Source organism: Spinacia oleracea, chromosome 5 (genome assembly GCF_020520425.1).
Source record: "Spinacia oleracea cultivar Varoflay chromosome 5, BTI_SOV_V1, whole genome shotgun sequence".
Classification (NCBI taxonomy): Eukaryota; Viridiplantae; Streptophyta; class Magnoliopsida; order Caryophyllales; family Amaranthaceae; genus Spinacia; species Spinacia oleracea.
Genome location: NC_079491.1, coordinates 7,175,651 through 7,188,475, shown reverse-complemented (window position 1 = coordinate 7,188,475; position 12,825 = coordinate 7,175,651). Strand labels below are relative to the sequence as shown.

General features: G+C 33.2%; 1 protein-coding gene across 1 annotated transcript; it reads left to right on the top strand.

Moving 5' to 3' along the window:
• Positions 1-3,781: 3,781 nt before the first annotated feature.
• LOC110789448 (protein KINESIN LIGHT CHAIN-RELATED 3) lies at positions 3,782-7,410 on the top strand. The gene is made up of 3 exons (XM_021994112.2): positions 3,782-4,092; positions 4,412-6,419; positions 6,853-7,410. The coding sequence occupies exons 2-3, from the start codon at positions 4,474-4,476 to the stop codon at positions 7,061-7,063; spliced, it is 2,157 nt and encodes a 718-aa protein (XP_021849804.1). The 5' UTR covers positions 3,782-4,092; positions 4,412-4,473; the 3' UTR covers positions 7,064-7,410.
• The last annotated feature ends 5,415 nt before the right edge of the window (positions 7,411-12,825 follow it).

Sequence of the window (12,825 nt, the reverse complement as noted above, 5' to 3'; positions counted from 1 at the left end):
TTGATTGGCATTGGAAGGTACGAATCCTGCCTTTTAAAATGGGATTACCATGCTTTATAGAATCACATTCGATCAATCCAACAACGTTAACTGATTAACCTATATTATCCTACCATTAATCAATGAGGTATATTATTGGCATATACATTCGCATAACTAATAGTTAAGAGTTAAGACCGAGGGTATAAGTAATATAAACCACAACTCAAATCTCCCTTCTCCATTTGTAAATTGTAATAATGTGTACTATGTGCCCTTGTGATTAATTCACACCAAAAAATTAAATTAATCAAAGGTTGTTGAATAATGACAACTTAAGCTACTCAACTATAGCTTTTGCCAGATAATTGCCAGTACTCCATATATGAGTATAATAAGACTGATTAAAGTCATTAAGCATATTTATGGTCCAACATATATTGTCCCATGCGACCATGCCTACTTGATTTTCGTATTAATAATGTGAAAGTGTGAGACCCATAACATAATAACCATTTATTTATTTATTTTTTTTGATTTTTTTTTTTGCTAATTCTTCTCTATTACGGAGTAATTATCTTAGATTATTTATTTTATTTTATTTTTCACACCGTAATTAAAGAAAATGTAGGTGGATATAAAAGAGGGTATACATAATGTTTGATATACTACGATCATAGCTATGGTGAAAGAAAGTTTTTATTTGATTCAATTGTTATGTATTTGTTAGATTTAAATCTTTATGTAGATGTCGAATGACTTTTTATCAATGAATTAATTTGTTTATATAAAAAAAAAAGGTGGAGCCATGCACGGTGTATGCAATCCATGCATGGTAGTTTAATGCTTAATTTTGTTTACTAGTTACCTACTCTACGTATGTAGTACTATACGACCATGCCAATATCTTATACCTTAAAGAGTTAAAGTATACTATGAAGTATTATTAAAAAGAAAATTAGGTAGGTAAGATCGATGAAGGGTTTATTGTATTGGAATCTCTCTTGGATCAACTCGATCCCATTAATTAATACCAACGGGTTGACACTTTAAGATTATGAGGGATCAAGGGTAAATTACTACGTAGTAAAATATAAGAGATCCTCATCTGAAGTGCTCCTAGTAGAATTAAACTTCCTTAATTTTAAGGTTGGAAGATTCTCGTTTTCGTTTGAATTTAATATCTTAGCTTTGACGATCATTTCAATGTCATGCAATCACGATAACAAATGTCTCGTGACGCGATTACAAATTAAATGTTGGATACATTAGCAGTCTCTTAATATAAGAAGGATTAATTAATTTCAAACCCGAAAAAAAGGGGAGGGGAAATATATGAGCTAAAGACAATGTGGAACTTGTACACGACTTATTATTGCTTCATGTGCAAGCAATTATGGTCCAATAAAACAATCAATGCATCCCCTATATATTGCCATTATAACGTACACATCGATAATAAATTAATAATACAATTACATTCCTTGCACAAACAATAAAAATTGTATGAATTGATCGATGCATATATCGTGATCATGATATATATGCATGACATTTCAAAATCAAATGACAAATTTATTATTTGTAGCTACGTTCGCAAGAAGTTTGTGACTCAAGCCCTATGCTATTACGTGGTTAGTAATTTAACTATAAAATATGTCTCTGTAAATCAGTAATGTAGTTAAAGTAAAAGACTAAAATTATTAAGTATATTATATATGTGATGATTTTGTCTTCTAAAATATATTATATCGTTATAGTCTACCAAAAATTATTGTATTTTATTTGAAAAATAAACACACAATATAAATTTATGACATGTATTTCAACAGACGAGTCTCTAATGTGCTAAAACAATTTAACTTTTTCAAATGTATGAAATACTCATAATGTAAAGTAACATCACATACTCCTATATTTTGTAATTAGTTTATACCGAATGCTACAAACTTATTACTCATTTTTTTTTAACAGCTTTATTACTCACAAGTCATGACCTTTAAAACTAAGATTATTACCGTAATATTTTTGCATATTTATATAGACAATAGTTTCCCCTCAAAATAAAATAAAATATAGACAATAATTATTCTCTTGTAAAATTCAATGTGGCCCCTTTTTTCATAGTGGTATGGTAAAACTTATGCTTTATGATTATGCGTCTATTGACACCAATGGCTTAGAAATTAAGAATTAGGATGATGAAAGTGAGCTTTCTTCGAGTGCGACCCTTAGTCTAAACTCAATTAAAGTAAGTAAGTAAGATCAACTCAAAATCCAATTATTTTCCAAAATTAGAAATAAACTTAGATTTCCCCTTTAGGTAAACTATTATTCTCAAAGGGTGGATTAATTAGAAACAAAGTGATGTTTACTGATTATAAATTATATACTATACAAAGTACTTCCATCCTTCTTTTTGTTATCATCAAAGGTAAATCATTTTTACTCTTAACTACACTTTTCAAATAATCTAGTTTGTTTCTCATAATTAGATTAACTAATATTTTCCTTTTGTAATAAACGAACCCTTTTCTACAATTTTTGCATCATTAGAGCAACTCCAATGGTGGGCTACAAGGTGATGTAGCTAAGTTTACCACATCATATTTCTAGCTACAATTATTTTAAGCTACAAACTTTCACATTGGTGGGCTACAATACCTTGTAGCTCCCTATAATATTTAATTCATATATTTCCCCTTTTATTTTTTGAGCTACCTGCCCAAAATAGCTACAATGTTTTAGTAGCTGCTGATGTCATTATTGCAACAATGGTGAGCTACCTGCTCATATATTCTTTTTTTTCGTGAGCAGGTCCATTTTCCAACCATTGGAGTTGCTCTTAACATTGCACTTTTACAAGAATATAATGTTTCCTTATTCCGTCAAGTAAATACAGAATATAGACGAGATACTATTCCTATTTTTTTATATTTTTAAAAAAATATTTCCTATAGTGTTTTTTATATTTTTTTTTACTTTTAACTTTTCCGTTTATGAGTACTCACAAGTTACAACACTTGCTTCTTTCGGTTATTTCTAAATACTTGTAATTTTTTTTTTCCTTTCTCCCACCTAGGCTGCGTTCTATTCACCTGATTTTCACTTAATTTTTTTTCTAAGATTATCTTATCTGAATGTAATTGAACTTATAAAAACTTATCTAAACTCGGAACTTAATTCTATATTTATTTCACTCTCCCTAAAAGAATTAAAATCCATATTCACATTAATTCCATTTACATATTACTCCCTCCGTTTCTTTTTGTTTGTTACGTATTCCTTTTAGGGTGTTTCACAATGTTTGTTACGTGGGAGAATTTTTTCTTTTATAAATTTATTATGCTATCATTTTTTGTGCCATCTTTTAATTTTAATTGGTCCAATTTTTTCAACTCATTAAATTTATTTACAATTTCTCAAGTAGATTAAATTAGCAATCTTTGTGCTTTTCCATTATTGGTTCATTTTGATAAATAAAACAATCTTATTGGTTACTGTAATGATCAGTGGATTGAGGTTTTACTTGAGTTTGTTTTTTTAATAAAAAAAAAGAATTTTTATTATACGTTAATAGACGTGCAAAAATCTAAACGTAATAAACAAAAAGAAACGGAGAGAGTAGTTTATTCATTTCAATTTATCACTTCGTTACAAAGTGTATGATTAATTGATTACGGATAAGGTTACGGACAATGCATAATTAGATTTACCAATAAACCCACGTACAGAGGCAGAAACAAACAGTAAACAGAACGGCGGTTTAAGATAAAAGAGCGGCAACACAATGACTCAATGGAGTGAGTGGGGTTAGGGGAGAAGTCCCCTTCTCTTACCTCTGACATTCCACCTTCTCTCTATCCATTTTCCCCATTTTACCCCTCCTCCTTTCTTCCTACATCCTCTCCCTCTGTCTTCTTCTGCTTTTATCCTATAAAATTTACAGTTTTTTTCTTCTGTTTTCCCAACTTCTTCTCCTTCTCTCTCCTCACCCCACTATATAATTGTCTCCTCTCTCTCCCCACTTTTTCTTCCAACTACTCTGTATTCTTCTTTGAAACTCTACATTTACCACTCACATTTCCCTCCAATGCTCAAATTTTAACTAAGGTACGTGTTTATTTTAATGTCTGAACAAGATTGGGTCTTTTTTTTTTTTCCCGTTTTGGATTGTTTTGCATATGATTATAGATCTGTCATGTGATTAATTGAACTGGGGAACTGTGTTTTTTTCAAGTGGGGTTGTTGTAATGTTGTTAGGAACTTAGCATATAAGGTGTTTGTGTAAATGCCTGAATCAATTTTTTTTTTTTTACCTGGATCCGTTTGTAACTGTTCTCATACATACTTGACATGAAACTGATTGTTAGTAGTAGTAGTTGATGTGTTGAATGTTGGGTGATTTGTGATTTATTTATTGGAATTGCAGATTGTACAGATTTATAATTGAAGTGATTTTCCAGTTATATTTGTACATTTAAGATTGTAAAGATGCCTGGAGTTGTTGTGGAGGGAATAAATGAAGATGGGTTAGAAGTAAATGTGACACCCAATAAGGAAACTTCTGTTCAGAATATGAGGTCTCCAAAGAGTACATTGAGTCCACAAAGTCCTAGGAGTGTTGAAGAGGAAGAAGGTGATTTGGATGGGGCTGTTGACACCTCAATTGAGCAACTCTATGATAATGTATGTGATATGCAGAGTTCAGATCAGTCGCCTTCGAGGCGGAGTTTTATGACTGAGGATGATAACGAGTCTCGAATTGATTCTGAGTTGAGGCATCTTGTCGGTGGAGGAATGAGGGAAGTGGAGATCATGGAAGAGGAAGTTGCAGAGGAGGAAATTCATGGTGAGTCGGATAAAGGAGAAGATGATTCTGGTGGTGAGATTTCGGGTTTGGTGGAAAAGACTCGATCTTCGAGTACAAAGTCTGCATCTTCAGGATCAAGGAATTCCAAGAAGGCTTCTAGTTTGCAGGTGGAACCTGATGAATGCACAAAATCAAGTTCTGAGAAGAAGATTGAGAAACAGAATGGTAAAACGGTGAAGAAAAAGTCGATTGCTCCTAAAAAACAGAGGAATTTCCCACTTGCAGGATCCGATTCTGCCTTGGATAACCCAGATCTTGGACCCTTTTTACTAAAGCAAGCTAGGGATTTGATTTCCTCAGGGGATAATCTCCATAAGGCTCTTGATTTCGCAACTCGAGCCTCAAAATCATTTGAAATATGTGCTGATGGGAAACCCAGTTTAGAACTGGTCATGTCTTTACATGTTGTAGCAGCAGTAAACTGTAGCCTTGGACAGTACAATGAGGCAATTCCAGTTCTTCAGCGTTCCATTGAGTTACCCTCTATTGAGGATGGCGAAAATCATGCACTTGCTAAATTTGCAGGGAATATGCAACTTGGTGATACTTATGCAATGCTTGGACAACTCGAGAACTCAATATCATGCTATACAAACGGTCTAGAAATACAGAAACAAGTGTTAGGTCAAAACGATCCTCGAGTTGGTGAAACATGTAGGTATTTGGCTGAAGCCCATGTTCAAGCAATGGAATTTGATGAGGCTGATAAGCTTTGTCAAATGGCACTTGATATTCATAGAGAGTGCGGTTCACCAGCTTCCCTTGAAGAAGCAGCAGATAGGAGGCTAATGGGTCTGATCTGTGAAACAAAGGGTGATCATGAAAAAGCTTTGGAGCACTTAGTGTTAGCTAGTATGGCAATGGTAGCTAATGGTCAAGAAAAAGAGGTGGCCTCTGTTGATTGCAGCATTGGAGATACATACTTGTCTCTTTCTCGATATGATGAAGCCATTTTTGCCTATGAGAAAGCCTTAACAAGTTTCAAGGCAACTAAAGGAGAGAATCATCCAGCTATTGCTTCAGTATTTGTTCGACTTGCAGATTTGTATAATAAGACCGGTAAACTTAGAGAATCCAAGTCATACTGTGAAAACGCTCTTCGTATCTATAGCAAGCCTATACCCGGAATCCCTCAAGAGGAAATTGCAAGTGGGTTCACCGACGTTTCTGCCATTTATGAATCCATGAATGATCTTGATCAGGCAATTAAGCTGCTACAAAAGGCTCTAAAAATTTACGGTGATGCCCCTGGACAACAAAACACGGTTGCAGGAATTGAAGCACAGATGGGAGTCATGTACTACATGCTTGGGAAATATTCAGAATCTTACAATTCTTTCAAGAGCGCTGTTACTAAACTCCGTGCCAGTGGAGAGAAGAAGTCTGCCTTCTTTGGAATAGCTCTTAATCAAATGGGGCTCACTTGTGTTCAACGTTATGCTATCAACGAGGCAGCAGAATTATTCGAAGAAGCCCGGAGTGTTCTGGAGCAAGAATGTGGTCCATATCACCCTGATACTCTTGGTGTATATAGTAATCTTGCTGGAACTTATGATGCAATTGGCAGGTATGATATCTTTTCCCCCTGTGTATCTTATACAATGTGCTTTAATTACATGAAAATTTTAGACTCCCATTTTGCTAAGCTGTTGCCAAATTATGTTTTTTTTTGAAGTCTCTGAAAGTTTTTAGGTACTGTATTTGTTCAGCAGCTATCATGTTAGTATTGATGCAACACACATGTAGGGAGTACTATTAATAGTTTTAGTTTTAAATTAATCTTTTTCTTTTCTTGGCGGCTTCGCCACAGGATTATAAGAAAAACCTGTAAATATACGATCTAATTCAGATGCCGTAGATATGGAAAGATTCTTTTCTTATTTATATTAGTTTCTTCATTGATATGACATTTAATTAACTTTGATTATTATTATGGTGTGCTCATGGCACCAAATAGAAAATCTGATAATTAATTGCCAAATTTCTGCCCCATGTTACAGGTTGGATGAGGCCATAGAAATATTAGAATATGTGGTTGGAATGAGAGAGGAGAAGTTGGGAACAGCAAATCCTGATGTGGATGACGAAAAAAGAAGGTTGGCCGAGCTGCTAAAAGAAGCTGGCAAAGTTCGCAACAGAAAAGCTAGATCTCTGGAAACTCTTCTTGATTCAAACCCTCAACAAAGAAATGATAATGGTATTAAGGTATGAAGAAAATTATAGGATTTATTTATAAAAAAAGCAAAAGAGTAAAGAAAAAGGTGAAATTAAAAATTTGAAATGATTAGATTCTTATTATTGTGGGGGTGGTTTAAAATAAAATGTTTAGAAGGGTCCTGTTGTGATATTGATTCTAATATCATTCTTATTTGTCTAAAGTTGTTTTATCTTCTATTAGATCCTGTTGTTATACTTTGTATAAAATGTCGGTCCTTTTGTGTAACACTGAATCTTTTCTTGCTTAAAGAAGTACTACACAAGCAATTTGTATGTATGATCTTGAAATCTCCATCTCAGATTGTAACGATTCGGATTAATGTGAATACTTTCCTTCTTCATGAGCACATCTCTTGGAACTGAAATTATATTTCTGTTTTATGAGCTTTTTGTTGATACCTGAGCTTATCTAGTACATCTCTTGAACTGAAATTACATTTCTGTTTTACGAGCTTTTTGTTGATACCTGAGCTTATCTAGCAAGTTGACTAGTTGAGATTATCAGAAAAGAAAAAATAAATCTGAACAAAAAGAAACAGGACAATGCTGATATTTGGTTTGAAGAATTGAAGTGTGAAATCCAGCTGCATTTATGATGTGGTTGTTATGCAAGATAGGAATGATAGCTATGTGTTGGGTGATCATGGATTCATGGGTCAAGAACTCTTGATAGCTCATTTGCTCCTGAGGTATTCGAGCTCAGTTCTTTTTATTTTTTTTATATTTTTTTTTTATTCGAGCTCAGTTGAACAAACTAGTCTACATGGAGGTTGGGTCTGAAATTGATCAAGTCAAGCCGAACAGAACAAAACAGAACAGAACAGAACTCGATAAGCTGGTGAACAGTCGAACACGCGTGATAATATAAACTACATGAGATTGGTAGTAATAGTTTCATTGTCATTACTAATTAGGGCCTACTGGTGGTCTGTTAGCCATTAAATTGAGAGTTGGACAAAGTGGTGCTATCAGACAGTTGCCTTCACTTAATGCCAACTCTTTATCCAGTGTTTAAGTGATTGGCAAACTTGTCCATACAGCATATTCTTGCAAATCTGCAAGGTTTGTTGTTGTACTCTAAAGCAATTGTTATTGGTTTTATGGATTTGATTTTGAAATGATGCCAAATTTTTACTGTGGAATGGGGTATCCTGTCAAAGGTTACAGTAGCAGTTCATACACCTGTTGACTGTTGTAGTTCTCCACCATTATGACAATATACAGCCCTTTTTATCAGCAAATTCTTTACTAGTACGGAGTACTAGTTATTCTTCCCCCTACAAGTTCGGATTTTATTGGCGCTTGACGGGTCGTTTGGTATGAGATGGGGATAGGGATAAGAGAGCCAAATCGTAGCATACTTCTTTGACCATGTGTGATGTGTTATTGACTTTCATAATTGGGAGCATATTCTCCTTGCCTTCTTGGGGCACAGTGACAGTGTAGGTTCTAAACTTCTCACTAGTCATTTGATAAGCTACTGAGTTAATTTATAAAATTTCCATTGTACAGGGAAAATCTAGACATTATATTTTTATTTTATTTTACTTTATTTTAATGTTGGTAGCATTGCAAGATTATAGTACAATTGTAAGATTCTACTTGGAATCAAGTCAGTCGCACATATTAAGATCATAGAATTGTAAGATTCTAAGATTCGAATAAATAATTTTTACAACCCTTGTCGTATTATAATTAGCTGGAATTATAAACTTAAAACTACTCATACTCATAATAATAACTTTGTTTTGAAAGCTGAAAACAAAAAATAATAACGAACAACTAATTAATTTCTTATGTAGTACTCGAGAACATTACTCAAAATACAAAAAGGGTTTATGAACATTTGCTAATTAATTGGTTATCCTTATACAAAGTAACCAAAAGATGGGAAAATTGTGAAATACCCTTTGTATCTTCCCCTTAATTTATTTTGTAAGATGGAAAATATTTTTCTTGGAAAACCATAACCAAAACTTGATATTGACTTGATACTACGTACAATCTTGATATATCTACATATCTCACACATATCATGTATACTAGTGTGTGGCTCGGGCGTTGCTCCGGGTTTTACTTTTAGTGGGGTTTACTTTTTGTGTGCCCATTTTTAAAGATTGTATTTTACATTTATATGGGAAAATAAAAAATAAATTGTAGTTAGTTAAGATGGTGGGAAGTGAAACTTTAATCCATGAGGTTTGATGTTCGATCCTTGCTACGTGATTTTTTTTGGTTGTCAATAACATGTCACGATGCATATTAGTGATGACGTGGAGTAATAAGGAGGAGGCATATGTGACACATATACGTTTTCATAAACGCCTTTTAATATATTAGTATAGATAGTTGTATAAAATAGAATACCCCCTCCGTATTTTAAAAAGAGATGCACTTTGACCGGCGCGTAATTTTAGGAGAATGAGTTGAATTTATTAAAATATAAGATGAAAAGGGTTAGTGGGTCAATTATTTATAATAGTAAAAAGATAATGTAAGTAAGTATGAAGACCACAAGAAAAGGAGAAATATTAATATAAATGGAAGTGGGGACCAAAACATATCAAAAAAAAAGTGTATCTCTTTTTAAAATACGACCATTTAAAAAAGTGTACATCAATGATGTCTTGGCCTAGTGGTTAAGACGGAGGGCATGTGTACAATAGGTCTCAGGTTTGAATCCCCCGCCCCCATTTGTAATTTATATTGCCCTTGTGGCTCATTCGCATAAAAAAAAAAGATATATCTCTTTTTAAAATATGGAGGGAATAGTTTGCAATCTTTAGTTTGTAAGTATGTGATCCAATAAATATTACAAATTTTTTAAAACGACCGTCTGACCGGTCAGACCACCCACCCATGGGTGTGTCGCGGGTCAGTTCGCGGGTCGTGGGTAGTTTTACCGGGTCGCGTATAAATTCTGTTTTTGCAGGTCATTTTTCCATTTTCAAATCGGTAATTCATTTCCTCTCTCTTCGCAACCCTCTGCCCCTCTCTCTCCTCAAACTCTCTGTCTCTCCCCTACTCTAATCGCCGCCGCCCGTCCAGACCTCATCGCCGCCGATGTCCACTTCCTCGTCGCCGCCGCTGTCCAGTTCCTCTTCTTTCCCGTTGTCCACTTCCTCGTGTTGTGTCAATAAATGAGGTAAATCTTCTATTCCTCAATTCTTCTTGAGATTTATTGGTTGTTTGGTCGTTATTGTTGTTCCTCTACTCTACTGCTTTGGTTGATGTTGTTATTCTTGATGGTGAATAGTTTTAGGATTTTTATTTTGAGTTTTTTTAATTTGATTTTAATTTTAATTTTTGTTTTTGATTTCATTTAGTTTTTTATACGATTAGAATGAATTAGATTAGGTTTTTGTTTTTTCATTTTTTGTGATTTTGATTTGATTGATTTTTGATGTGGTCTAGGTGATTTCCACGGTAGTCAAATTACCGTCAATGAGGCTCAATCTCGCAGTGGTGAAATGATAGGGCGATTATGGAGGTGCGGCTAGGGAAGGCGAAGTTTCAACGGAATGATAGGGCGACTGTGGTGGTGCGACTGGGTCAAATAACAAAAGTCGATTGCGGTGGTAGTAGAGGCGAGCCACGAGTTTGATGTTGCTCGAAAAGAAGCGAAAGAAATAGCTGGCGGACATCAAAGTTACCAGATTCAATGTCGCGAATTGATGCAGAAGCAATCGGTGACTTCAATCGCGAATGAACAGTCTCGCGGTCGCTGCGCTAGTCCCTGCTGGTGGCCGCGGACGAACATTGTTGTTGTTGTTATTTTAATTAGATTTAGGTCAGAACAATTTTGTTTTAGTTACGTTATTGATTTTGTTTCAGTTGAGAATATGTTTGTTTTAGTTTTGATAATTTCATTTTAGTTAAGAAATACTCTATTTTAGTTAAGAATAATTTACTTTTAGTTAAGAAGAAATTCCTTTTGTTAGAGGTAAAGTTGTTTTAGTTGAGAATAATGACGTTTTAGTTAAAAAAAATTCTGTTTTAGTTACGACTATTTTTGTTTTAGTTAAGGTTATTTTGTTTTAGTTGAGAATATCGATGTTTTAGTTGGCTTAACTAACAAAAAATACTCTACTTATATCGGTTAACTTATTATTTCCATTGCTTAACTAATTTATTTTGGTGCTAAACTAATTGGTTTTAGTACTTAACTAATTAATTCCGTTGATTATCTAATTGGTTTCATTGCCCAACTAAATAGTACTAATATTTAACTAATTAATTAGTTAATCAATAGAACCAATTAGTTAAGCAATAGAACCAATTAGTTAATCAATGAAACCGTTTAGTTAATCAATGGAATCAATTAGGTAAGCACTGAATCCAAATAGTTAAGTAATGAAACCAATTAGTTAAGCATTGAAACTAATTAGTTGATCAATGAAATCCAATTAGTTAAGCAATTAAATCTAATTAGTTAAGCAATGCTGCCAATTAGTTAAGCAATAGAATCAATTAGTTAAATATGTAACTAATTAGTTAAGCAATGTAACTGATTAGTTAAGCAATGGAAATAATTAGTTAAACATTAGAACATATTAGTTAAGCACTGGATCCAAATGGTTAAACATTGAAATTAATTAGTAAAGCATTGAAACTAATTAGTTAAGCCATTAAAACTAATTAGTTAAGCAATGAAACCAATTAGTTAAGCAATGCAGCCAATTAGTTAAACATAGAAACCAAATAGTTAATCAATAGAATCAATTAGTTAAGCATTGTAACTAATTAGTTAAACATTAGAACCGATTAGTTAAGCAATAGAACCAATTAGTTAAGCAATAGAACCAATTAGTTAATCAATGAAATCGTTTAGTTAATCAATGGAATCAATTAGGCAAGCACTGAATTCAGATAGTTAAGTAATGAAACCAATTAGTTAAGCACTGGAACCAATTAGTTAAGTACTGGAACCAATTAGTTAAGCACTGGAACAAATTAGTTAAGTAATAGAACCAATTAGTTAAGCAATGGAACCAATTAGTTAAATAATAGAACCAATTAGTTAAGCAATGGAACCAAATAGTTAAGTAATAGAACCAATTAGTTAAGCATTTGAACCAATTAGTTAAGCAATGAAACCAGTTAGTTAAGCAACATAACCAATTAGTTAAGCACTGGAACCAATTAGGTAAGTAATAGCACCAATTAGTTAAGCAATGGAACCAATTAGTTAAGGCTGAAATTCAATTAGCTAAGCAACGGAACCTATTAGTTAAGCAACATAACCAATTTTTTAAGCACTACAACCAATTAGTTAAGTAATAGAACCAATTAGTTATGCAATGAAACCAATTAGTTAAGCTTGAAATTCAATTAGTTAAGCAACATAACCAATTAGTTAAGCAACAGAACCAATTAGTTAAGCAACAGAACCAATTAGTTAAGTAATAGAACCAATTAGTTAAGCAATGGAACCAATTAGTTAAGCATTTGAACCAATTAGTTAAGCAATGAAACCAATTAGTTAAGCAATGAAACCAATTAGTTAAGCAACAAAACCAATTAGTTAAGCACTGGAACCAATTAGTTAAGTAATAGAACCAATTAGTTAAGTAATATAACCAATTAGTTAAGCAATAGAACCAATTAATTAAGCCTGAAATTCAATTAGTTGAGCAACGGAACCAATTAGTTAAGCAACGGAACCAATTAGTTAAGCAACAGAACCAATTAGTTAAGTAATAGAACCAATTAGTTAAGAAATGGAACCAATTAGTTAAGTTTGAAGTTCAATTAGT